This window comes from Gadus macrocephalus, chromosome 12, assembly GCF_031168955.1.
Source record: "Gadus macrocephalus chromosome 12, ASM3116895v1".
NCBI lineage: Eukaryota > Metazoa > Chordata > Actinopteri > Gadiformes > Gadidae > Gadus > Gadus macrocephalus.
The window spans coordinates 23,812,781-23,839,407 of record NC_082393.1 but is presented as its reverse complement, the minus strand read 5'-3'; the positions used below and the strand labels follow the sequence as shown (position 1 = coordinate 23,839,407).

The 26,627-nt window shown below is 47.5% G+C and overlaps 3 protein-coding genes and 1 long non-coding RNA gene across 6 annotated transcripts; 3 read left to right on the top strand and 1 right to left on the bottom strand.

Moving 5' to 3' along the window:
- Positions 1-67: 67 nt before the first annotated feature.
- tmprss9 (transmembrane serine protease 9) lies at positions 68-10,772 on the top strand. 3 transcript variants are annotated; one of them, XM_060066531.1, is made up of 17 exons: positions 68-724; positions 849-914; positions 1,512-1,720; positions 1,822-1,949; positions 2,052-2,119; positions 2,222-2,397; positions 2,500-2,544; positions 2,823-2,936; positions 3,820-3,985; positions 4,903-5,177; positions 5,500-5,642; positions 6,306-6,606; positions 6,988-7,101; positions 7,376-7,544; positions 7,869-8,134; positions 8,386-8,522; positions 9,522-10,772. In XM_060066531.1, the coding sequence occupies exons 3-17, from the start codon at positions 1,576-1,578 to the stop codon at positions 9,681-9,683; spliced, it is 2,409 nt and encodes an 802-aa protein (XP_059922514.1). In that variant the 5' UTR covers positions 68-724; positions 849-914; positions 1,512-1,575; the 3' UTR covers positions 9,684-10,772. The 3 variants fall into 3 exon arrangements, with proteins under 3 accessions (XP_059922514.1, XP_059922515.1, XP_059922513.1); XM_060066532.1 differs by lacking the exon at positions 68-724 and having other exon boundaries at positions 735-914; positions 6,306-6,594; XM_060066530.1 differs by lacking the exon at positions 68-724 and having other exon boundaries at positions 735-914.
- Positions 10,773-11,322: 550 nt separating this feature from the next.
- On the bottom strand, positions 11,323-12,379 carry timm13 (translocase of inner mitochondrial membrane 13 homolog (yeast)). Its single transcript, XM_060066535.1, has 3 exons — positions 12,131-12,379; positions 11,847-11,915; positions 11,323-11,728 (listed from the first exon to the last, which is right to left on the bottom strand). The coding sequence occupies exons 1-3, from the start codon at positions 12,248-12,250 to the stop codon at positions 11,630-11,632; spliced, it is 288 nt and encodes a 95-aa protein (XP_059922518.1). The 5' UTR covers positions 12,251-12,379; the 3' UTR covers positions 11,323-11,629.
- A 183-nt stretch (positions 12,380-12,562) lies between these two features.
- LOC132468752 (uncharacterized) lies at positions 12,563-13,473 on the top strand. The gene is made up of 2 exons (XR_009528261.1): positions 12,563-12,752; positions 13,184-13,473. It is a non-coding gene; the product is annotated as an uncharacterized LOC132468752 (long non-coding RNA).
- A 2,925-nt stretch (positions 13,474-16,398) lies between these two features.
- enc3 (ectodermal-neural cortex 3) lies at positions 16,399-26,621 on the top strand. Its single transcript, XM_060066533.1, is given in 4 exon segments — positions 16,399-16,425; positions 16,427-17,422; positions 17,859-18,630; positions 26,054-26,621. Coding segments are annotated over 3 exon segments (1,767 nt in total). The 3' UTR covers positions 18,603-18,630; positions 26,054-26,621.
- Positions 26,622-26,627: the final 6 nt, after the last annotated feature.

Sequence of the window (26,627 nt, the reverse complement as noted above, 5' to 3'; positions counted from 1 at the left end):
TAGTGTATGGAGATGGAGGCTGCTGAGCTTTGAGGCACTCAAGCCTGTCTGCTCCCTGACAAAGAAGTAATTGTAGTTTTCCATGGATCCCTTCAGGACTGCTCTAAGCAGGGTGGTAGGATCAACTTATTTATTTGCGTTTGGATCGTTCCTTTGGGCGGATGATCTTAAGGAAAAAGGTTACTTCGGAGCCCACTAGGCAAGCGGTTTACTTTTAATAAAACGTGGCTTGTGTGATCGTATTATTTCGCAGATATATTCAATAAGAGTATATAAAAATATATCATATTTCGTAACTGCCATAACTGGTCCATTCGCCCCGGTCTCCAAATTAGTTTTACTGTGCAGTTGGAAGTTTCTGCATTTAGAAACGGCAATCTTGGTACATTAAATTAAGTCTAGCGTTGTGTAGCAGGGGTTGCAGACGTGTAGCCCCTCCTTCTCTATGCAGTCTCAACGGACCACCGCAAGCTAGAACTGGGGTAGTAGTTTATGGGTCATAATGAGCCTTTATACAGCATTTAGATGTACAATCTCTACACTGGCGTTTGTATGTGTCAAATTATTTCAGTGTTATGTACAGTTGTCTCAGGGTGTTATTGTTGACAACACAAATCCCTGTACACACCTGGGTGTAACCAAACATGATCTCGATGGATCTGGACCGGTGGGAGGGGGTAGCCATGACGGGACTTTTGAAGCTCGTTGGGCTGCCTGCGAAAAGGTGAGTCGCCCTTAGCGTTGACACGGCACGCCCCTTGGCAGGTGGAATAAATAGCTTACTTCTTTGCCCTGTCTGTTCTCTTCCATCCGTCTATTTATTCTTGTATGGGACATTTCACACCCAGAGACCTTCGACGTCGGAGAATAACTTTGAATGCGCACTGCACGGGCATCAGCGACAGAAGTGGCAAGTGAGTTTTCTGGTTGAATATCAAGTTTTAAATTTTATTTTTGCGTCTATTCTATAATGCACCTGTCGTCGACCGGAGTGAATTACTGTGACCCACGGGGTCTACAGCACCACTGGGATTTAGGGCTGTTTAAATTTGTTTAAAAGAGTTTTCTACTCGGGCTGTCAGACCCAATTTCTGTGCGGATGGTAATATGGCCTCCCTGATCTAGTTTACTCTTCCCAACCCCCCAACTATGCCAAATGAATCCTTCAGCCGCTGTTAGACTCTTTTCTGCATGTTGATTATCTAGTACTACTTTATTTGATACGGGCTACATCTCTGCAAAAGATCCATTACTTTTCCTCGAGAATACCAATTCATATTCTTTGCATAAAGACCACCGTTATTATTCACACTCTGTGTCGGACGATCCACCAGGCTCCCGCTGGTAGTAATGCAGAAGATGCATACCTTACAGGCAATAACAGCTTCCCTTTGACCTTACTATGACTTTCTGTTCGTTTTGTATGTCCTTATCTCATATTATATGCAAAAACATATATTGTTGGCCAAAAAACGTTGATAGACTATGCTTAATTGTACACATTCTTCCAGGGCAAGTATGATATTCTGGACACTAGACGGCGACCTGTAGACTTGGTGCTGCTGTAGAGCCAATATGGCGGACAAGAAGGATGGAGGAAGCCAATGGTCCACCACAGGTGCTTCCTCTGCTCCCTCCAACCATGGGTCACACCGGATCACCCTTCTTTTCTTCATCCTCCTCTTCCTTCTCATTGGAGTCCTGGTCGGCGTGCTCGTTGGTGGGTCCAACCATATTGACACAAAAGTGACATACTTGCTCTTGGCTTTGTGTGTTTACTATGTTACGTATTCCTTTTTTTTTCTACCCCACCATTGCTAGTATACCTAGTGCAGGAGCAGCATTACTTTATGGAAACGATGGAGTTGAAGGGTCTGAAGTATAACTCCTCGCTGCAGGATGAAGGCTCTGCTTTCTCCATAGTACTCTCTACCATCCTGAAGACCAAGGTAACCGCTTAGTAGTACCATACAGGTGTCGCCATATCACCAACCGAACACTGTCCACAGTGTGTCAATTATCTTCTTTATCGTTTTTTTTTTTTTTTGCAGATCAGAAATGTCTTCATCGCCTCATCAGTATCCCACCACTATATTGATTGTAATATTGTTGCCTATGGGTAAGTCCGAACCAGATGGTTTCCTCCCGACAGTCCACCATCGTATTGACAACAGTTCCCCAGAGGCAGCCATGATGAGCATGTGTGTCCTTGTCGTTCCAGTAACCTCAATGAAGATGTGATGGCAACGTTCCGCCTGGTTTTCCGGGTTTCCAAGGCCTGGCAGTACAACGATAACTTTGTCCAGGACTTGCTGAGGGCGGGGCTGGGTTCGGCGCTCCATGGAAGGCCCATGGAGGTGCCTTTGTTTGGCAAGATCAGTGCAATCCTCTTGCTGGGTACGGTGGTCACAGAAAGATGGTGCACTGCTTGCAGCTCTCGTGGAACCGTAGGATCGAGATCACGATTCAATTAACATTTGTCTTTTGTCTCTTGTTAAGGGGCCAGCGGGAAGTCCTTCTACTCCATCGGAGATGAGATTAGTGGTGAGAATGAGTTATTCACAAAGTGTACTCACTGTGTACTTAACATTCTTTAACCCTTTTTAAAATATTGATCTATCTGTCTGTCTGCCCGCCCGTTACATTCATGTGTTTTGAATGGCTGCTTCTATAGGTAATCACAGCACACCTGAAACAAATCATTGACTCTGTGTTCATCTTGTCAAATACAAATTAAAGCATTTCCCTATACAATGATTTGTGCAAATGTTTCAACTTCTGTGTATTTGCCGTCTCTGTCCCCCATGGATTTGCTCCTGTAGCCCGGTGTCCCAACAACACCTTCGCCTGCGACAACGGGGAGTGCGTCACAAAGTTTAACCCAGAGTGTGACTTCGTCTCCGACTGCTCAGATGGATCGGACGAAGCTCGATGTGGTACGTAACTATGGAAACTACAAATACAATCCGTCCAGTCAAAAGTGTAATCATTTCGATTGTTTCTCACTTGCAGATGTATCGTCTATCTTTTGGATTAGGTTCGATTAAGTGCACTGATGGGCGCATTTGCTGCACATAATCACTCAAACTCGCATGCACATGCGACATTAAGTCACATTCCATGATCCTTAATCATTGTTCAGTACAACATATAAAAGTTGAAACACGGTGAGAAAACATTTGCTGTCAATGCTTATGCTGCCCACTGATCACCCGCAAAACTCTGGTTCCTTTCACAGATGCATTGTTAGTTCTAGAGTATTGTAAAACACTGTAGAACTAAAAGTTCAAACTAACATAAATCAAAATAAACTATTAGTTCATACACTTGGTTTACACACTTTCATACAAATAGCAAACATAATACTGACCACTTTGCCTGCTTATCAAAAAATTAGGGGGTTAATTAAAAAATGACTCCTGAACAAGTCTTCATTAGTTAAGATCCACTATGAGCATTCCTTAATTTGTGAATGAAAAACGAAAACCGTGAAAAGTGAACAAGGCCATCCAGCAACGACCGCACCAGAAGCCAATGAGTGCGACATTATTGACAAGTGGTCAATGACTGCAATTACAATGTTAAAGGCGTGATGAACACCAAGGCTGCCAGAGACCTCAAGAGTACAATTCACGTTTTTGCAAATGCTCTGTGGAACATCTAGGCGTCATTAACCTGCCACAAATATCCCCGAGGAGGACGGTCCTGTCGGAGTACTTCCTCTTACCTCCATACCGTGGCTAACTTTCCTCTTCCTCCACTCTGGGCTCCGCTCTCCGGGGCCCCACACTCTGGGCTCTCCGCTCTCCGGGGCCCCAGCCTGCGGTACGCGCCCTGCCATGGGGACCCGCGTGGTGGGCGGCGTGGATGCCCGGCGGGGAGAGCTGCCGTGGCAGGTCAGCCTGAGGCTCCAGGGACGCCACATGTGTGGGGCCTCCATCATCAACGCACGCTGGCTGGTCAGCGCGGCCCACTGCTTCGAGAGGTCAGTTAGCAGACGCTATCGTCTAGACTATAGTTTAGAGACTATAGAGGCTATTGCTCCAAGGTTGTCTACAGGTAGAATGTGGACGTTGCGAACAAACCTAGAATATTTTTCAGCTGGCAGCTGGCAAACACCCTAAACATTATCCTAATAAACACAAATGTATGTATTATTATTGTCAATGAATAATGATATTAATAAAACAATATATATTTATTATTTAGGTGCGTTATTTGTACATACTTTCATCAATTCATGAAACAATTCCTAAGACTAAAAGTCGCAATGGCATTTGAACTAGCTCTTAGCTTATAATTGACATATCTGTAGTCAAGGCTGATTGATTGCGATTTCAATAATGTAATCAATAAAATCCCACCTATAGCTCGACCTTCTCTTTAACCCCTCCCACTCACGCCATCCACACAGCCGAGCTGTTTGTGTCACACAGATGCACCGCCAGTTAGGGTGGACAGAACACTGTTATACTGTTTTATTATATTATGAAATTATCCTGCCTTTTAACTGGGAGGGTCTCATTCGTACACATCGAATATTATGTAGCAGACGCTTTTAATTCCATTTTTTCAGAAGAAAGAGAAACAATATATTGCTGTCGGTACAGTAAGGATGTACTGTACATGTAACTGTTAGATTAACCCATTCCCTTTATACAACAAAGACAGCTAGGATAAGATGCTAAGCAATGCTAAGTACTATTTTCAAGTGCAAGGAAATAAAACATGCAATAATAACACAATTAAGTGCCAGGACGTACAACATACAATAAGTGCGTACATTAAGTGCCAGGACGTACAACACACAATGAGTGCGTACATTAAATGCCAGGACGTACAACACACAATGTTGTGTGTTGTACGTACATTAAGTGCCATTAAATGCCACTCTGCTCTCAGAGACAACGACCCCCGGGAGTGGACGGCCCTGGTGGGGGCCAGCCTGGTGAGTGGGGAGGAGCCAGAGTCCAGGACGGTGAACATCAAGTCCCTCGTGGTATCCCCGTACTACAACCCCCAGACCACGGACAACGACGTGACGGTGCTGGAGCTGGAGACCCCGCTGTCCTTCAGCCCCTACATCCAGCCCGTGTGCCTGCCGGCCCCCTCACACGCCTTCACCCCCGGGCAGACCTGCCTGGTGTCTGGCTGGGGGACGCTGGGCCAGTTCAATAGTGAGTACAACCCACACACACACACACACACACACACACACACACACACACACACACACACACACACACACACACACACACACACACACACACACACACACACACACACACACACACACACACACACACACACACACACACACACACACACGTACATGTACCTATTGGCAAAAGTTTGAAAATCACAAAAGATATTCACATATATTTTTTCATAATATTGATAGTATTATTCTGGCTTTCTATAACAATACTCCTTATGGTCGTCACTGATCTTGTATTTTAGCCTGTCGTAATGTGTGATTGTGTTCTATTCTTTATCCAGCTGAGGTCCCTCCTGCATTGCAGAAGGCAGTAGTGAAAGTCATCGACTCCAAGGTGTGCAACAAGTCTGCAGTCTACAGAGGAGCCGTCACTGACAACATGATGTGTGCCGGATTCCTGCAGGGCAAAGTGGACTCGTGTCAGGTTAGTTCTGGGGAATACGGAAAGAACATTTGAATTAAAGGTACATTACTTAACAGAAGTATTGTGCATAATGTGAAAATGAATGTGAGAAGCAGACTTTTAGAGGTTGCCTAGATTAAGCCACCATAGTTAAGTCATTGTGTGCGTGTGTGTGCGTGTGAGTGTGTGCGCGTGTGTGGAAGCGCATGGCATCGCTCATACATCTCATGGTCAACCCATTGTCCATGAGATATATCCGCTTACATGATCTGCCAAACAAACAACATATTCCTTACAGGATGGCTTTCTCTTAGTACACCAAATCTGTTGGAGTTTTTCACACTTGTCCTTGCCTGAATGCAAACCTAATACATGTTGCTACCAGTATGTCACTTCAGGTGAAAGGTGGAACAAAAAGGAAGCCCAGAGGACGGATATCTTTACCTAGCTATTGTCACACCCACTCAATAGATTTTGCAACATGGGAATATGTTGGTTTGAAGAGGATAAAATAGAGAATAGTAGAAAGGGGAAATAGCCACTAGAGAGCATCATAGCTCTTCCTGCTCCACTTTTACATTTACACTTCGCAGACAATAAGTACATTTGTCACAAGAAACTCCTAATATGTAAATCTTGGTGACCGCTTGATGCGTCTGAACCGTGCTGCGTGTGCTCTTCCAGGGGGACTCTGGAGGGCCCCTGGTGTGTGAGGAGGCTCCCGGCAGGTTCTTCCTAGCCGGGGTGGTGAGCTGGGGGGTGGGCTGTGCCCAGATCAACAAACCGGGGGTCTACTCCCGGGTCACCAGGCTCCGCAACTGGATCCTCAGCTGCATAGAGAACAACCCGGCCCACCCGCGTCCGGTCGTCAGTCACACGGTGCCCGTGGTGCCCCCACCACAGGAGAACCTGATCCGTCCGCCACCACCAGCGGCTATAGACCTGGATGTTGCGTACCCGCTACTCACACCCGGTAACGTCCACAGTGCGTCAGCTTAACTATTGAAACATGCATTTTAGATCGGTCATTTTAGGTTGTCTTTTGAATATCTGGCCGGGGACAACGGATGTAAACTAGCCTCTGAGGCCAAGTCTGGTTCACTTACAGTTTGACTGTTGATAAGTGTGCAATGTCCCTGAAATAAACCAATTAATAAAATAAAATAAATAAATGTATCATCCGATTTCAAATCTAGTTCATGTAATTCTGCGCAACATGGCAAAAAAAAGCTATTGGAAATGGAGCAGAAATATTAATAACCGGATCTATTTCTTCATCATCTTTATCTGAGGGAATGAACCAATACAAACCAATTTATTTGAATGGCTGATGCTTAGCTTACCTCACTATCCATGTGTCTGCCAGCCTTAAACTGCAGTGGGAACTTCCGGTGCAATGCCAACTCTTGCATTAGCAAGGTCAACCCAGAGTGTGATGGAGTCTCCGACTGCCCCGACCAAAGGGATGAAAGAAACTGTGGTAGGTTAAAAACATATCATTGAACCAAATAAAAAAAGACTGTACTAACCTGTTCCTTATTTATATTTTAGGATTGTTGTTTACATTTTCTCCTTGTCAGAAGGAAAAACCCATGAAGTAAATTTTAATGAAGTAAATAACTAAGACGTTATAGTCTCACGACTGATGGTTAACGCAAAGAAAGCAAATGCACCCCCAATTATTGAATGTATTCACTGGGGACGGCAAGAAAACCCTATTTGGAATTACGGGTATACTTTTCTGCTGGTTACAGACTGCGGTCTGCGCCCTGCGATTGGCTCCCAGAGGATTGTGGGAGGAGTTACAGCCCGTAGGGGGGAGTGGCCTTGGATCGGCAGCCTCCAGTACCAGAGGCTCCACCGCTGTGGAGCTACGTTAATACACAGCAAATGGTTACTCACCGCAGCCCACTGCTTCAGAAGGTACCTCTTCACTGGAAAATCACTGAACTAAAAAACACACGAGAACACTTACGCAAAAACACAACATGCATTAACAAATGACATCAATATTACCGAAAGCGAAGGTTTCCTTTTAGGTACGTAGGATGAATTAAAAAAAAAGCTCTTTTAAAAAAGCTGTGATTTCAGTAGGAGAGTAGTCTACATTCACTAATATGGAAAATGGCACAAATGTAAAGGGGTTTCAAGCAATTATAAATCTTTGGGTGGGTTTCGTAGCGTCTGTATGTGCTTCCTACCTAAAACTGCATACTAACTTACTTTCTCATATCCCAATGTGGAAAGTGACCCCGTCCCTACGAGCTGGTCCGTCAGCCTGGGCTCGGTGCTGCGTTCAGGCGTGGGGGCCCTGGTCATCCCCGTCCAGAGGATCGTCCTTCACCCGGCCTTCAACAGCACCAACATGGACCACGACGTGGCCCTGCTGGAGCTGCAGGTGCCCGCCCCCAGGTCCTACACCATCCAGTCCGTCTGCCTCCCCTCGCCGGTCCACCACTTCCTGAAGAACACAGAGTGCTACGTCGCCGGGTGGGGCTCGATGAGGGAAGGAGGTGAGAAGACTTTGAAGTCGTACTGCCGTCGGTTGTGTGTTCTGAAGACATATGTGTCGTAACTAGCTAATTCACTAATAAACATAAACCAACTTGCACCCATGGTTGATAACAGATTATTGAAGGTGATTATTTTTTTGTTGCCAAGAAATAAGAGTACACTCCAAATTAGTTGTCATAGAAGACTTGAACCCCTGCCAATTAGAACAGACTCTTAACGTATCCCCCCCCCCCCCCCTTTATTTTCACAGGTTCATTGACCAACCTGTTGCAGAAAGCTGCCGTGAACCTTATTGATCGAGCGGACTGCCTGAAGTCCTACAGCAGTGGCCTGACTCCAAGCATGATGTGTGCCGGCTTTATGGAGGGAGGCAAGGACACCTGTCTAGTGAGTTAATATAACGCTTCTTCACAGTCTGGGGAACCACTGAGCCTCCAATGCATCTAAAAGTGGCGCGATCGAGGCAGATTATGTAATGGATGACAGGTTCGGAGTACTGTTTCCAAGGCGGATAATTAAGAGTTTTTTCTCTTGCAAGCGATGAAGACTGAGGTGTGTGTGTTTTTGATTAAGACATAAAAATATATCTATAAATAATTGTCATACCAATAGTAGAATTTGTGTGGAAAAGAGAAAATAATTAGAGCTCAGCAATTACAGGTTATTTCGAGAACACTGTTGCACTTAAGGGAGATGCTTATCTGACAGAAGAGAGAGACTTCTTCTTTACTTCCTCAAACTACAGAGCTCCCTTTCTCACCCTCTTCCTCTTTGTAATCTTCTTATGTAAGTTAAACCGCAGGCATTCCTGTCTCGGTCAAAGCACCTGGCATCTCCCCCCGCCAATCCGTGTGACATTTCCCAAGTAGTACTCGCTCTCCCTCTTACACACACACTCTCCCTCTCAGCCTCAGCTTTTGCTACTCTTCTCTTCCTTAAAGTAGTCACTTGCCATTGCATAGCTGTAGTGTAGAACATAGTTTGTGGTTTCGAACCCCAATTTCCACAGTCTACCGGTAGGCATCCTAGAGCAAGATGTGCAACCTGAAACTCTCTCTGCTCATCACATGTATCGGAACATGTTTCCTGCTTTGGATGAAAGTGGGTCAAAATGGTACAAAATAGGTTGTCATATAGGTCGTTTGTGTGAAGAAAGAAAGTGAATAAAGTTTTTAGTGCCTGCTAACAAATGAATAAAGGATTTGCACAAAATATATATATATATATATATATATATATATATATACACACATATATATTTGTAGCTTTTCGATTTTTTTAATCCTCTATAGTTGAGTCGATCATTTCCTTGTCCTCTTTGCACCAATGTACCAAGAAAAAAATCTTTGTTTTGGTTAATTGACTCTTTTTCCTCTCTCTCTACAGGGAGATTCTGGAGGTCCTCTATCTTGCCGCCATGCTGCTGGTCAGTGGTTTGTCGCCGGTATAACCAGCTGGGGACACGGGTGTGGCCGCGTAGGCTACCCAGGAGTGTACATACGCGTGACCTCTATCAGGGAGTGGATGTCTACATACCTGCCTTTCTGAAGCGCAAACCGGGGGAGAGAGAATGATCCAAAGGCAAAGGACCAGTCATTATTTCACCGGAGGTGGTGGAATTCAACTTCATAGCATCTCCGGTGTGTTGGACTAAACAGAACTATTTCTTTCTGCAAGAACAATGCTGTGATACACCGATGTCCGCTTAAGTCAGTGATGCAGCAGGGCAGATTTCCGTTGTTCTGAATGGGCTCATATCTCTACTGGTTCAAGGGTGCTGATTCTATTACTGTGTAATCATTTGGCCAGTGATTCATTTCTCAGAAAGGAACAAGAGCTCCAACAAGATTCCCAGGATAACATCCTCAACTGTGGTCTATGGACACTTAACTTGCACATGCACATTGTTTGTGTATTTATTTTGCAGTTATTTATTGTCCTGATTTACACATCAACCTATGCAGATTCAGTGTGTGTGTGTGTGTTTGTGGGGGGTTAAAATATGTGTTTTATTCAGTTGTCTCATTTGTATTCACGGTATAATCAGGATTAAGATGGGCCAGTTTTACTGGCCATTTAGCCTGATATATATTTAACAGGGTACTCAGTCGGTCAATCCATCACTACGTTGTTTTAACATTACATTGGACTGTGCGAAAACAACCATGGCATACATTTCTGTATCATAATTAATTTTTCATGTTGGGGTGGGGGAACTCCCTACAGCTGTTGATATTTGGTGTTCACCACACATCTGACCCTCTGTCAGCACCAAGGCAATCCTGACTTAAACAAGCCCACTACTGTGCAGGACAACAGATAGAGTGACAACAGGTCAGACAAAACCGTTTTGTTCCCAGAGATGTACTACGGTTATGAACTCGAGACTTCTGACCGCATCACTTTTATTAAATGACATTAAACCAGAAACCATGTTGACAAGTGTAATGAATTCGCCTTTTGACACCCATGTATGTGTGTGCTCTCATCTGCAGTTGTGCCTACACAAACGTTCCAAGTGATGAGCATTGGCATGACATTTTACAAATTCTCATATGGAAAGCCGCTCAAATATACAGGTTGGGCAGGAATTCAAGAAATTATAAATCCTTGTGTGGGATTTGTAGCATCTGTATGTGCTTACAACCAAATCTGCATGTTCACTTTATTTCTCATGTACTAACATGCTGATGGGGGAGGATATATCCAGAGGATATGAGGACTGGTGATTACAATTAGGGCATTTAGCAGACGCTTTTATCCAAAGCGACTTACATCGGTTAATACACACATTGACAGTCAACCATGCAAGGCGACAGCCAGCTCATCAGGAGCAGTTAAGTGTCTAGCTCAGGGACAGATCAACACTCAGCTAGCAGGAGCTGGGGGTCGAACTAGCAACCTTTCGGTTACAAGTTAACTGCTATACCTCCTGAGCTAAGCCGACCCTGGTGCTGTGTTTAAGGATCAAATGTTCCAGCTGCACAGGTTCTCGAACAAAAGGGGCCTTCACAGTCTGTAGTTTGATACAGTCTGTAGTTTCATACTAGATAATCTTGGTTCGGCCTGATATTTTGTGTGAGGCCATCATCTTTAGTAGTAGACACAAGTATAAACATAAATATTGCATCACAAAAGTAATGGCACAGACCCTTTAGTAAATGACCAATTTCAATGAATACAGATCTTTTTTAACCAGAAGGACGATATTTAATAACAAAAATTAATTAAACAATAGTAATATTTTATGCAGTTCACAAAATAAAATTCAACCGCCCACCACAACAGTTCCAAGGCTGGACTTTACAAGCGTTGATAGCCTGCCTGGGAGGTATTCTCTCAAAAGTTGGTGGTATGCTTCGGTCAATACACACAGTGCACCAATCGGAGCCTCATCCTAGAACATAGAACCATGTTCGGGTTGGTGTCAGTTGAGGTCATGGATGGAGGTCAAGGGGTGGTTGCTCGGAGACGGCTTGGGGTGAAGAGGTAGTTCAAATACGTGATCTTTCCTTCTGCAACCGGGAGTTGTAAGCACGAGACACAGTATTCCAGCAATCCATATACCGGTCCATGCACATCGCTATGCATTTCTAAAAAGACAGGAAAAGAAAAAGCAATCATAAAACATACAGCAAGGTGAAACAAAGTGAGTAAGAAGTTAAGTCAATCATGGATACCAATTAGACTTGGGTCCAGGGGAAAGCCTACCTGTTCAGAGTTGTCCAGGTTGCTCCCGGGTTTACCTATACACTTTTTGAAGCACTTGTCTGTCATTCTCTGCAACACACGTGAAGGTGGCAACGTTAGGACCATTCATGTGAGGCCTGTGCAACTTATTGCAGCATTCATTGATGGTGCTACCAGAAGGGTCGTCGTATCAAAATAAATACTACCACAACAACAACTTTATATTGGCCCACACGACGGCATAAGGAAGTTAGCGTCAACGTCATTCGCTTATTTGCTTTAGATAATTGATTCGGTCACTTTACCTGCAATAGCTCCTGAGCGTTAGCCACCGCAATCTGGACCTTGACTTGCTCCATTATGGCCCCGGAATCCATTTTTCCTCCTGCTCCACCCGAGGAGAAGTCTGACCCGTACCCTTCCATGCCTTGATGTTGTTGATCAGATGTAGGTTTTCTTTCTTAATGCACGTGTGTAGTGACCGGGCAGCTGGACGCCGTAGAGTTCTGCAATGTGTTCAATGCCCTTGAAAGCGCCGGTAGTGTCATTACGTATTTCCGTAATAACACATTTTGCAAGGGAAATGTAGTTCTGTTTGTAGTTTTTTCCGTCCACTCGGTCAAACTCAATTATGATTGGTTAGAAATAATAAATGATTTGTTCTGCAGGTTGGGAATACAGCCACTAGATGACGACAATATACCAACAGCCAACAGAACACTAACTACCGTATTTGCCATCCAATTTTTCTGCTGTCCTTTCGTGAAGCTGAACTCAGCTTCACAAAATGTGATAGGCTTCGGGGTGGGGAATATAAAGGAGATTATGGCAGGACGAAAAATAATAAACACATTCTTGCGTTGTTAGAGGAAGGAATGAGTGGACTGTTACATTTAAAATGACTGAACCAAAATACCTCATTATTAGGTGAGTGCTGCATACATGGACACACCATAGGCCTACCATGCCGGTGTCTAAACATAGTTGAAAACAAATGCGTCGTATAAAGACCAAAAATAACGATAACGTTTTTCTGGACAAAGACGTCTCATCAAAGCATGTATTTAATGTCACATGGTGGTGGAATGGTCTTTGAAATAACTCGTCGTAAGTTAAGTAATTACTCAATACAGACGGAATGGAATAGGCATTAATACTTCAATATTGTACTACATGGTTTCAATTACACACTTTAAATGACCAGAATGAACCTAATATAGTAAAGAGCTACCATATTTGTATAGCCAATAGGCCTAACTGTTGTTGTTAATGTGGTTTTTGTTGTTGATTTTGGTCCAGACATGTAGACCATCATCAGACAAGCTTGCTTCAATCGATTATTATTCTCCTTTTCTTAGAATGACCTCACTGAGCAAACCACCTGCTGTGTGTGAATGAACGCGTACACTACAGTAGGAAACAATGGAGGAGCCGTTGCTTTCCCCTTAACTGCCACGCTCTCAATAATTGGACACACATTGCTTGTGGGAGCCACAATATGGGGGGTCTGATGAGCAACACACACACACACACACACACACACACACACACACACACACACACACACACACACACACACACACACACACACACACACACACACACACACACACACACACACACACACACACACACACACACACACACAATGCACTTGGCATCTGTCTTGAAACCGGAAAGGAGATAGGCAATATGAAGTGCTAAAGTCTGTTAACCCTAGATTACAATCATGAATTCATTAAACTAATCTCCTTATATTCGTAATCTCCTTTTGGCACACTTGTGTGTGTGAAAGCATTAGGCTGTAATAAGCTGCTATGGGGCAGTTTAAGTGGACATTGCCCACCATTTTCCGGGGGAATGTGAATTGCAGTGTGCTTAGTACCAGCTTATGATGAGTTGAATTAAAATGTGTTGCATTGGAAAACCTAATCGTACCGTCCTACATAAAGCACAGGCCCTGAATGTAAACATCGTGTCAGGGACAATGGAGAATCATAAGAAAGGCTTTTGAACTAATTTGAACCAGCTTCCTCTCCTCTCACAACAACTATCTAAAAACAGCAGCCACAGTTTAGCAGTTGGAGAGAGAGAGAGAGAGAGAGAGAGAGAGAGAGAGAGAGAGAGAGAGAGAGAGAGAGAGAGAGAGAGAGAGAGAGAGAGAGAGAGAGAGAGAGAGAGAGAGAGAGAGAGAGAGAGAGAGAGAGAGAGAGAGAGAGAGGAGAGAGAGAGAGAGATGAGAGAGAGAGAGAGAAGAGAGAGAGAGAGAGAGAGAGAGAGAGAAATGGGGGCTAGGAGAGAGGAAGAGAGAGGGAAGAGAGAGAGAGTAACATGAGTCGTGTTGCATCGACCCCCAGCCAGCTGGTAGTTGTGTGGTGGTGTTCATGATGTTGATTGTGGTCGCACTAGCCCTGCCGTGCTCCGCAGGGCTTTGAAGACCAGTGGTCTGGACCAGGCAGACAGCCACTGTTCTAGATGGGCTGGTCGCCGGCCTGTGGGATTCTAGACCTGTCTCCGAACGTCGTTTCAGTATAATCGATGATGTTATTTATAGTCATGCAATAAGCATTTGAGCCTTTTCCTCAAATGTGGCACCTGTGTTATTTTTCCATTTTGAGGGTCAATGTCATTATAAGAACACTTTTTTGTTTGTATATTCACCATGTGGGAAACATACTTTTCGAAGTTCTTGACTGAATAGTTCTAGAAATTGTTAACCATGATCTCTTGATGGACAGGCTATGTGTTGCCTGTAACCACATATGATGCTTCGGTATATGCTTATTACTAGACCAAACAATTCAGACTAATGCTGTTCATTTATTAGGGTACTCGCTTAGTAAAATAAGATATGGTTCTTGTTGTTGATAACAATGGAGAATAAAATGGGATTAGGGGAATAAATATGTAGATTATAATTATTCTTATTTATTTAAAGGGACGAGGGATTCATAAAGCTTGCAGCCTATTGGCCCATCCGATGTATACCACGTTTAGTGGGAGGAGCTAGAGTGAACACTAGCAGTGCCTTTGCTCTTTCTCTTTTCAAAACCTACCGTTCATCCGTATGTCGTTTCACCACCCACGAGTAGCTCTCCGATTGTCAACTTTGGAAACGTTTTTGTACGCGACAGCGAAGACAAGCAGGAATAGACCAATGGGCCGTCCACACTCCACGCTTTTTGTTCACGATATTATGTTAAACATTGCGTTTCGGAAGAAGTTTCAGTGTGTTTCTGAGACAACGGGACAAAGTTGCAGGATTAAAGACTCCTCGTATCCGCTCCGTCACCACGAGACGATCCAGGTAATTAATAGTATTCCTCCTCCTTTCACAGCTATCGATTACCAACGTTAAGTGCCTGTTTAGTTTAGTGGTTTTCCGAACCCCAACTTCCGAAATGTAATGAAGTTGGTTCTAGCTCATAACCCCCGAGCCTTTGATGTCCCGCAGCAGCTGGCGCGGCTGGACGGCTGAATGTTCGCAGTCTGTCTGCTCACTGGGAAGAAAGTTGAGCGCCTGCTTTATTTCCGACCGAGGTTTACATTTAGTGGCCGAAACGAATTGGATTTCACATGCAGTTGATTTCAGATCCCTGTATGGAAGTCCAGGGGTTAGTGTTTCGTCTGAACTGCAAATCCAGTTCAAACAATGGATGTCTTGCTTTGAGAAGCTATATTCGTTGATCGCAGCACATTGGCCTGTCAAATGAACACTTTTTACGTTTCTCTGCCTTTTCAGAAATATAATATGCTATATTACACTGTTATTGTTTGAACGGATTGGATTTGGTCTGAAACGTCATTAAGCACTAGTTAGCGTTGCCGTCCGTATTCAGGTAGTTAAACTAAGCCTGCGGGATAGTAAAAATGCTCTGTAAATGAGGTAGTTGAGGTATTCAACATGAACTCACTTGAACCGAATACGGCATGATCAAAGCGGCGAGACAGTTGCATCTGTTGTACAATTCTTGCATAATTCAATCGTCCATGAGCTCTGCTTGAGAGGTGTCGGATCTTCTGTGTGTGTGTGTGTGTGTGTGTGGTGTGAGTGAGAGAAGGCAAGCGATGGAATTGATTTGCTTAAAGCTGACTCACAGGTTCAAAATGTTCATAGAGGTGGCAATAAACTCTTGTTATAACACACCCAGCTCAGAATCTGTCCTTCCATTTTTGTCAGTATTTACAGAAGGATATAGACGATAAAGCTCACACATATCCCCTGGTGTTGGTCAAGAATGGACCTGATGTGGGGGGGGGGGGGGGTTCTAACGATTCAGGGACTCAAACACTGTTATGTTTCCTGTTGGCGTGGTGACCTCCTTTCATCTCTGCAGTACATGGATAACACAAGTTTATGACACACTTGATTCACGATATGTGGGCAATTAATCAATCGTAATGTACAAACATTACGGGAAGCCTTGTTTTTTCCGTTTGGTCAACCAATAAATCAATATCAGGAGGGAAGGTTTAAAAAAACAAAAACAGCACAGTAAATTAATAGTTCACCCGATAGGGCTAATCTTAGCTAATCCTTTCTTCCTTACCTTCTGCCTAGGTCCGAGTCAAGATGTCCGTCAGCAACCACGAGAACCGGGAAGTCCCGGTCCAGCAACGGCTCCATGAACATCCACCTGTACCACAAGACATCCCACGCCGACAGCCTCCTCACCCAGCTCAACCTGCTGCGCAAGCGCAAGTGCTTCACCGACGTGGCGCTGCGGGCGGGCAACCGGGCCTTCCCCTGCCACCGGGCCGTGTTGGCCTCCTGCAGCCGCTACTTCGAGGCCATGTTCGGCGGCGGCCTGCGCGAGAGCCGCGACGCCGAGGTCAACTTCCACGACTCGCTGCACCCCGAGGTGCTCGAGCTGCTGCTGGACTACGCCTACTCGGCGCGGGTCATCATCAACGAGGAGAACGCCGAGTCTCTGCTGGAGGCGGGCGACATGCTGCAGTTCCACGACATCCGCGACGCGGCGGCCGAGTTCCTGGAGAAGAACCTCCACGAGTCCAACTGCCTGGGCATGATGCTGCTCTCCGACGCCCACCAGTGCCAGCGGCTCTACGAGCTCTCCTGGAGGATGTGCCTGGCCAACTTCGCCACGCTCTACAAGACGGAGGACTTCCTGAACCTGCCCCGCGACAAGGTCCAGGAGCTGATCTTCAGCGAGGAGCTGGAGGTGGAGGACGAGAGCCTGGCCTACGAGGCGGTCATCGACTGGGTCAAGGCGGACACGGAGGGCCGGCACGCCGAGCTGCCGGAGCTGCTGCGCTGCGTGCGCCTGGCGCTGCTCCCCGAGTCGTACCTGCTGAAGAACGTGGCGTCGGAGGAGCTGGTCATGGGGCACAAGGTGGGCCGGGAGATCGTGGAGGACGCCGTGCGCTGCAAGATGCGCATCCTGCAGAACGACGGCATCGTGACGGGCTTCTGCGCGCGGCCCCGGAAGGTGAACCAGGCGCTGCTGCTGCTGGGGGGGCAGACGTTCATGTGCGACAAGGTGTACATGATCGACAACAAGACCAAGGAGATCACGCCCAAGACGGACATACCCAGCCCCAGGAAGGAGTGCAGCGCCTGCGCCATCGGTTGCAAGGTGGGTGGCAGATGTGCTATTTGCTGCGTGTTGATATGTTTGAAGACTTTATTTTATAAAATAATTTAAGTAAACATTTTACTTTAAATTGGCACTTGATGTACGCAATTATTGTATGTTTGTTTGTCCGTGCACTTAAAATAGTACTTAGCATTGTGTAGCATCTTTTCCTAGCTGTCTTTGTTGTACACAGGGAATGGGTTAACCTAGCAGTTGTTAGTGCTTGGCACTTGGTTTTATGAACGTCCCTACTGTACCGAGTCCGACAGCGATACATTGGTTCTCTTTCTTCCGACCAATGTACTTATTGTAAGTCGCTTTGAATAAAAGCGTCTGCTAGATGCAAATGTAAAATGAATCACAGTCTGATAAGGAAATGAATGCATTGATATTGAAGAATGAAAAATCAATCAATCTCCGAACCTTTTGGCGCCAGGTCTACGTCACCGGGGGGCGCGGCTCGGAGAACGGCGCCTCCAAGGACGTCTGGGTGTACGACACGCTGCACGACGAGTGGTCCAAGGCGGCGCCCATGATGGTCGCCCGCTTCGGCCACGGCTCGGCCGAGCTGGACCACATCCTGTACGTGGTGGGCGGGCACACGTCGCTGGCCGGCTCCTTCCCGGCCTCGCCGTCCGTGTCCCTGAAGCAGGTGGAGCAGTACGACCCGCAGACCAACAAGTGGACGCTGGTGGCGCCGCTCCGCGAGGGCGTGAGCAACGCCGCCGTGGTCGGCGCCAAGAACAAGCTGTTCGCCTTCGGCGGCACCAGCGTCAACCGCGACAAGTTCCCCAAGGTGCAGTGCTTCGACCCCGTGCAGAACCGCTGGACGGTGCCGGCCAACTGCCCGCAGCTCTGGCGCTACACGGCGGCGGCGGTGGTGGGCGCCCACGTGGTGGTCATCGGCGGCGACACGGAGTTCTCGGCCAGCTCGGCGTACCGCTTCAACAGCGAGACGTTCCAGTGGTCCAAGTTCGGCGACATGGCGGCCAAGCGCATCAGCTGCCACGCGGTGGCGTCGGGGAACCGGCTGTACGTGGTCGGCGGCTACGGCGCGCAGCGGTGCAAGACGCTGGACTGCTACGACCCCTCCACGGACTCCTGGGACAGCGTCACCAGCGTGCCGTACTCGCTCATCCCCACCGCCTTCGTCAGCACGTGGAAGTACCTGTCTGCGTAGGGACGGCGCCCTCTCTGACGTCTCACTGGTGAGTGTCGCTTGTCCACGCGCGTCGTCCCCCCGGCTCTCGCTGTTTTTATTTCCCCGAGGGGAGGTGGCTTGGATGCGCTCTCGTGAGCAAAGGCAAAGTGCTCGATCACTCGGAGCCGGACAAGGCCGGTTTAAATCACCTCGCCGTCAGCCAGTGGTTACACTCACGCAGTATCTCGCCGTTGCGGCGGCCGGGAGGTGTCTCGGTTTAAAGAGCAGGAGGAATGTCGCGGCGCGCTGGGTAATTACAGAGCGTGAGCCACAAACACCAGGCCTCTGTCAGCGACGGGAGAGTGGCAGGTGGCAGGTCTGGGCCCGCTCAGGACCGGACAGCAGGGTGGACCGACGGCATCGCAGGGGCCGGGACGCGAGCTGGGTCTTATGGGATGAAATAAGTCTCTCTTACGCGTTGCATAGTGTCTCAGAGGTCATGCACACACTATGGTTAAGTTCCAGGTCGTAGCTTGTTCCATATAGCCGTCTTGTCTGTCTAGGAATCGTGTCCAAACTCTCCCGGCAAAGCAACATCTTTTTCCTGATGATTGACAGAACCAGTATTTTTTATCAGCTAGTCGGTATGATGAAATGAAACGTGTCTACGGTATCTATGGTATGTACCGACGACAGCCCTGCTACTTTTAATATACCAAACGGACGGCGAGACTGTTGGAACACGCTGGGGGCAACGACAGGTGGCTGGTGTCACTGATTTGCGCTTGGATACGAGATTCAATCTTGTATCCTGAAAAACCGGTTGGATAGAGGAAGAGGAAGCCCAACGTGTGACTGGTGGTGGTGTTGTTGGTGTGGTGGTGACGGAGCTGGTTTAGGTTTCATGACTCCAGGCCATTAGAAGGGAAAATACAGTTATTTGATCAGATAATGACACATCTCTGTGAAGTAGCACACACTCACTCCTGTGCTACATATTTGATCCGATTTTGTGTATAACTTTTCCCCTGAACTGAACACAGTCTTGCGTGTCAGACGCCGTCTCCTTTCTATGAATGGATCCCACAGAGGTTTTATTAGGAGCAATTACCCCCTGTGTTTATTTGCCGAGCCGTATGTACTACGAGTCTAAAGGGCAGCTGGGCAGCACGTGATAACACACACAGCGCCAGTCGTTCACTTTTGGAAGACAAATACCGGCGCAGACATTTTTGCTGGCCGTGCAGCCAAAAACTTTTTAACCAGGTTAACCTCTGATCATTGGCAACGTGAGCTTTACGACCTCAGGGCCCTGGGGAATGAGGGTCGTATAAACTGTGAGACGTTTGCACGAGGGGACTACAGTGGATGCCAGCGCCAGATCCGGTATCAGACAATGGTAGTTGCGTTTAAAATGCAAAAATGACATTATCAAATGGACCTTCTTGAGGGATTTGCGTCTGTCTGTAAGGTTTCTATAGTACTCTAGCCACCACCAGGTAGTCTAGAGAGAAGCCACGACTAGGTGCTAAATAAATCAACATGATCTTGGTTAATATAGTTTTGACAAATGCCAGTTTCTGCATGATATACTTGATACGCAATGATATTCAATCAAGGCACCTAGGATGCATTTGAAACTAAATGATTTCGGCCCTGCAGGACAAAAACTGAGCAGAAGCAAAACTAAAGTGTTGTGTTTGTTGTCCGGTGAATTCCGGCTAAACGGTGAATCCCGAGGCGACCGGCACAGTGAAGACTCTGTGACTTGGTTTGGCTGCGTTCCTTTTTGTCATGTTTGTTTTGGGCTTCCGAGGGGAAGGAGACAGACAGGCTGGCGAGGCAGAACATCAAGGTCCCCCTCGGAATCCTCAATGCTACTGCTGCTACCGTCGCGCTGCCCTAGCCCTTTATGTTTAATTACAGTCGAGATGGAAAAGGCTCAGATTTCCAGAAGCCCTGCTCGTTAAGCAGGCATCAGTCTCATGCCCCTGTAGACGCCACAGCGGGAGATGCATGTCTCGCTCTCGCCCGTGACCGACGGCTGGAGGGCAGAGGAGATGAAGCAGGAGTGCAGTCTGTGTAAAAGAGGCGAGGAGGAGGCTGTTTTGGTAGAGAAGGGTGGCACGGGTGCGAGAGAAGTGCGTTCCGCAGACGTGGACACATAAAGGGGAGGAGAAGAGCGTAAGAGAGGGAGAGACAGAGTTGTGTTTTGCAGTGTTTGGCAGGCGTGACTAGCGGCTAACTAAAAATACACTCCACTGTCAACTTTCAACTGGGGTCAAGCAAAGAAATAATATGGCGTGTGTGTGTGTTGTGCATGTTGTGTGTTTAGAGAGTGCCTTTGTATGTGTGTGTGTAAAATGCTCCTTTTATGTTTTACGAGGGGCTGAGTGAGTGGGTCCACCATTAGTCAGCTGCCTTCCCTTCACTAGCCTCGTGTGTTTTTACACTCTTGTGAAACTACTCCTGTTTTCGGCTCGTCCTACCAGAGTGAATGCACACACACACACACACACACACACACACACACACACACACACACACACACACACACACACACACACACACACACACACACACACACACACAGGTGTCGCATTACTGGCAACATCGCCCTGTTTTTTAAAAGCCAGCCATGCGTCTTCTTATTTGGGAGGAATGAAGGAGTGGTTTTGGGTGCCCCATTAGTAACCATTTTTTTTAATGACGCGTGAGGGTTTGGCCATCACTAGTTGCCCGGGCGGTTTGGGTTTTGCTGTGTGCCGTCACCACTCAGAACCCAGCTCTCAGCACCCACTCCAATCCAACCCCCAGACGTGACCCACCACAGTCTCCAGAGCCGTCCTGAAGACCGCTGCTGATGGAAAACTATTGGAAAATGTCTGGGTGGGGGGGGGGGGGGGGGGGGGGGGGGTCGTCGTGGTTGTGGGGGGATGCAAAACAAGGGAGAGGACATCATGGGAACATTTTTGTTTACCAAGCTTGGTCCAATTGGAGGTGCACAGCCCAATGCTTTGGGTCAGGCCGTCGGTCTTTAATGGGGGCTTTTGTTCACGATTGCAGCGTCTTATTATGCCGCATAGCACATGGAAGTGGACGGTAAAGTATCCCTCAACAAACTAAATAGTGTGTTGGGGACAACGGAAGCAGTTACTGTCCGAACATATATTTCACGGGCTGAACGAGTAGGGCTGAACGATTAATCAAATTCAAATCGCGATGTAATAGAATGTGGTATGCGAATCGAAAAAGGCTGTGATTAAAAATAATAAAATCATTTTATTTTTTTGTGATTTGTTACCATTACTGATTGGAAATCAGTACGATTCATTCATTATCATTTTTATTTTACAATTCAATAGTTATATAAAGAAGTTTATAATTTAAATTAATCTCAACACATCAGCCTGGCCTAAAGGAAAGAGCAGTTTTTATGTTGACTGCTTCCAATGTTGTGTTGGTCATACTAAAGAATGATTTATTTATTTTTTTGTGAATAATACACAACATAAGGAACTTAATAAATGATAAAAAAAACGCACATAAAATCGCAATCGCAATATTGGTCAAAATAATCGCAATTAGATTATTTCCCCAAATCGTTCAGAAGTATGTGGTAGCAAGTCATTCCCAGCCCCATCCTATGTTTTGGTTCCTTTTCATCACAACAGTAGGGCTGGAGCCCCTATGAGCCGGGGGTGTTGACGGGGTCCACCTGGGCCAGTAAACGGTCACTTTGAGGAGGAGGAGGAGGAGGAGCAGCAGGAAGGGGATGAGGGGGCTGGGGGGGGGGGGGGGGGGGGGGGTTGTTCGCTGGGCACCCGCCATCCCCCAGACAGCTGCCGTGAATAGGAAAGGTCACATTGGGATCAGTGTTGCCAGATTGGGCCCGATTTCCCACCCAATATGGATTTCATGCCCAATCTGGAGACCCTGGCTGCAGCGTGCTGCAGCCAGGGTCTCCAGATTGGGCATGAAATCGGGCCCAATCTGGCAACACGGATTGGGATCTCTGGAGGAGAGCACGGGCCACACACAAACGCACGACGCAAACACGCGCACATCTAATGTTTTATTAATGCGTGGCTGACTGTGAGGGCCACCAGGAACGCACGCTGAATGGGCCTTTTATTGTGGCATCTGTGTACGACACACACACACACACACACACACACACACACACACACACACACACACCACACACACACACACACACACACACACACACACACACACACACACACACACACACACACACACACACACACACACACACACACACACCAAATACGACACGCACGCATAAACACACACATTGCCTTCTCTGAGCTCAAACCCACACCCCCGTCTTTCTAAAACACAGACACGCACACACACAGAGAGCGCACGTGGCCACCCTCTCCCGGTCCCCTGAGTAATCAATCCGCCACATTACAGCCCTCTGCACGCAGGCGTTCATTTGCATAAACCCTAATGGAGTTTTTATTGGACCTTTCTCCACGCTGTGAGCGACAAAAAGGAAAGGCAAAAAAAAAAATGGAAAAGGTACTTAAAGAGGGACTGAATAATCGCCCAGACTAATTTGATTAGGTCCCTCGGAAGGAGACGGCCTGTCATACAGTGGCCAGGGGTCCGTTCTGCGGGCCAGCTGGGCATCTCCGCCCGCTAATTAATCCGCATTACGCAACGTTCAGCCGCCTCTGAAGTGGCAGCCGAGTGGCTCGGCCTCAATCGAACACAGACACTCTTTTGTCCCCGCCGACAACGCACCAGAATAATGTTTTCACTGGGCTTTCCGCAGGGACGCGACGCAGACAGTGCTTTCTCTCTGTGTGTGTGTGTGTGTGTGTGTCTGTGTGTCTGTGTGTGTGTGTGTCTGTGTGTGTCTGTGTGTGTGTGTGTGTGTCTGTGTGTGTGTCAGTTGATTTTACATTTACAGTCATTAGTAAACACGGTACAACAAGCCGTTTGTAAAGACACCTCAAAACATATACAAAGACAAGAGGGGATTGAGGGTGGGTCTGGTGCATTGTGGGTAATTGGTATTTATCTCCCCCGGAGGAGTTAAGTGAGCAGATGCAGTCTGAGGTACGAGGAGAGTGCAGACGAAGCACTTGTGGTGGGAGGGGGCCAGGGTTGGGCTTGCTAAACCCTCAGGTGTGTGTGTGTGTGTGTGTGTGTGTGTGAGGACGTGATATCACATCAAGGCTATATTCTGCTGTGTTGTGTCCTGGAGGAGGTATTTGTTAATCTTCAAACACACGCCTTTGGGTTTGGTAATCGCGCTCAAGTGGTGCAAACGTAATTAAAGAACTCGAGCTGACACAAGCTGACGCTGTGTTCCCGTGCGCTGCAGGAAGATGCTGGGTGTTTAGAAAAGGTCAAAGTCTGTCAGTCTGCAGCCTCAACCCTTCCTCCGTATCTGCCAGCCTGCCCATGTTTGATCAGTTACCTTTTTATCTTTAGCTTAGTAACTCCCAATTTAGCTTTGAACGTCCTCGGCCTCCTTTAAGAGTCCCCTTTGGATAGGAGCGTCTGCTGAATGTAAATGTGAAATGCATTCGAAGGCGAGTCTGTGTTTTGCTATCTGTGGTTGTTCTCCAGCAATCTCCCCCCTTTCAGTCTCTGGGTCTTGAGACTGAGATGGTGGTGGAGATGTGGAGGGCTTTGATGGTCGCTCAGTGGAGTTGACCTTGGCATGACGGGAAATGGCCCAGGGGCCGTGAGACGGGCCAGAGCTAATTCCTGGTGACAGCGGGCTCCTTGTTTTGTCGTGACGGTCTGGTTGAAGGTTTGATAAGGGACCAGGCTTTCTCTCCCGGCATCAAAGATGGCCAAGCGCATGTAAGCACAGGCTTCTTTGTTCTTTATGCAGAAAGCGATGCAATCCGGTGCAATGCTGCCGAAGCTCTTGCTGAATCAAATACACAGCCCGACATAAAGTATTCTAGAGCTTTATACTGTTCTCTCACACTTTTCTCCCAGACTTCTTTCCTTTGATGCGTGGTGGATGGAGCTTCATTTTTCATATGCCTGCATATGAAAGGCTCCCTACGGCAGTGTGGGGATGTGTTCCTGGATTAACACTGGCACCGAGAAATAATCACATCGTGGCAGAGTGTAAAATAATCTATTTTAGATGGAGCTGGTTCGCTCTACATCCTCTGTACTGGAGACACACTCACAGACACAGACAGATACATACACACGCACACACCATTTGGCGTGCTCCGTTGCATGCGATGTGTGCCGCTTCCTTGCCTCTCTTTGATCACAGAGGGATGGAGGAGGCTGCCTCCCAGTAACTCGGTTGGGCCCGGTTAACAAAGGAATGCCAGCAAGCTTCCTTGCAGTTGTTGCGTAGACTGCATCCTAGACAAGAACGGCGCAGTCAAGTATTCAGAAATCAATTTAGCCTCCATCTTTCCTGCTTGAGTACACTGCAAGAATGTCTTTTTGTTTCCATCAGGCGTCAGTACATGCTTGATCAGGAGTTCATTCCGTAGTGTTTCAGGGTGACTTATTATACGGCATTCTAGTGGGGAGTTCACCCCTGAGCTGGAGGCCTTGTAAGCTAGCGCCACAACACAATGTCGCTGCTTCAGGCTGAATAGGTACGGTAGGATTGACCTGCTTTGGCTGACGTGCTAATGAGAGCGCATCAGGCTAGCCAACCACACCTCAAGCGATGACTCTGGTAAAACGTCAGTTTGGTTTTTCATTAGGCCAGAAACACACGCTGCAAAATACACACACACACACACACCCTTCATCTAGCGTGCCAGAATTGCATTATTGCTGAATGCTGAAAACACGCAAGCCAGAGTTCAGTATTGCGTCTCCTACAGCCAAATGATCAGATGCATTCCATACCGGCAGCGCGGGGAAAAGAGACGCAAACTATCCCTCCACGGAAAAATACAGGGATGAGAGGGAGGCGGTGCTACCCTGGAACCCAAAGAATTCACCACGTGTGTGTAATTTAACTAGTGCCCAACACATTTCAGGAGCGCCACGTCACGCCGCTAGGAACCGCAAGAGGAGACGACCGCAGTGCTTAAATAGATTACATATGTCATCAATGTATTGGAACCGACGGCCAATACTGGGCTTGTCATCTATCCACGGGCCTCTTATCTGATCGGTCCATTGGCCGCCCTGCCAAATGGGATGAAATGACTGAAGCTGCCAATCCCTGAACACCCGGTCCCGTTCCAGGTTCTCATGAATGCCCTGCAGGACGTGTAGCTGGAACGGCACACAGGGCGCGATAAGCCGCTCATCTGCTGCTGAGCCCCCCGGTACACAGACACATACCTCTCTGCCTGCCCCCCCTCCCCCCCCCCCCCAGGAAAGATCCACGCTGCCCTGTGGTCATGGGACAGAAGTCTGATCATGAAGCGCCTTATCGGGAGTTCTTCGGATGCCTAAACTATTATCTCCCCCCCCCCCCCCCCTCACCTCTCTCTCTCTCTCTCTCTCTGCAGATCAGCAATGGTGTCTGGAATGCGGGGCGTACGTCTGTCTCCCTGCGAGCGCCGGCGGAATGCTGTGGAGGGGGCGTGGCCGGCGGACGGAGGAGGGAGGAGTAGTGCGTGGCCGGTCGTTGGGATCCGTCCCACGGCGACCGCGGCGGAGGAGGAGGACCAAAGCTGTCTGGGCTGAGGGAGGCTAGATGGGGCCCGACGAGCCTCACGGACTCAGACCTCCTACCAGGACGTCCCCCCCCCACCAACCAGGAGGCCCCCTCCTAACAGGGCGCCCCCTCTTGGGCTACCACCTGATCTGTTTACCCCGGGGGCTCCTGTGTAACTTTCCCATGTAGTGACCGTGTAACCATGCCCACCGCTGAGTGCCGACGGGACACCAGCCGACTCTCAAGCAGCACGGTGACAGCAGATGGCACCGACGTCTGTGTGTGTGTGTGCGTGCGTGCGTGTGTGTGCTTGTGCGCGCACACGCGCGTCCGGGCATTATGGTGTGTTCCTGATACCTCGGACGCCAGACTTCCGAGTCTAAAGTCGAAAATCTCCCAGCTTTCTTGCGTCATTTCTCGAAGGC

Coding starts and splice junctions, on each gene's coding strand:
- tmprss9 (XM_060066531.1), top strand. CDS start 1,576: ATGGCGGACAAGAAGGATGGAGGAAGCCAATGGTCCACCACAGGTGCT. Junction 1,950..2,051: donor CTACCATCCTGAAGACCAAG/GTAACCGCTTAG, acceptor TTTTTTTTGCAG/ATCAGAAATGTCTTCATCGC. Junction 5,178..5,499: donor GACGCTGGGCCAGTTCAATA/GTGAGTACAACC, acceptor TTCTTTATCCAG/CTGAGGTCCCTCCTGCATTG.
- timm13 (XM_060066535.1), bottom strand. CDS start 12,250: ATGGAAGGGTACGGGTCAGACTTCTCCTCGGGTGGAGCAGGAGGAAAA. Junction 11,916..12,130: donor ACGCTCAGGAGCTATTGCAG/GTAAAGTGACCG, acceptor CGTGTGTTGCAG/AGAATGACAGACAAGTGCTT. Junction 11,729..11,846: donor ACCTGGACAACTCTGAACAG/GTAGGCTTTCCC, acceptor CTGTCTTTTTAG/AAATGCATAGCGATGTGCAT.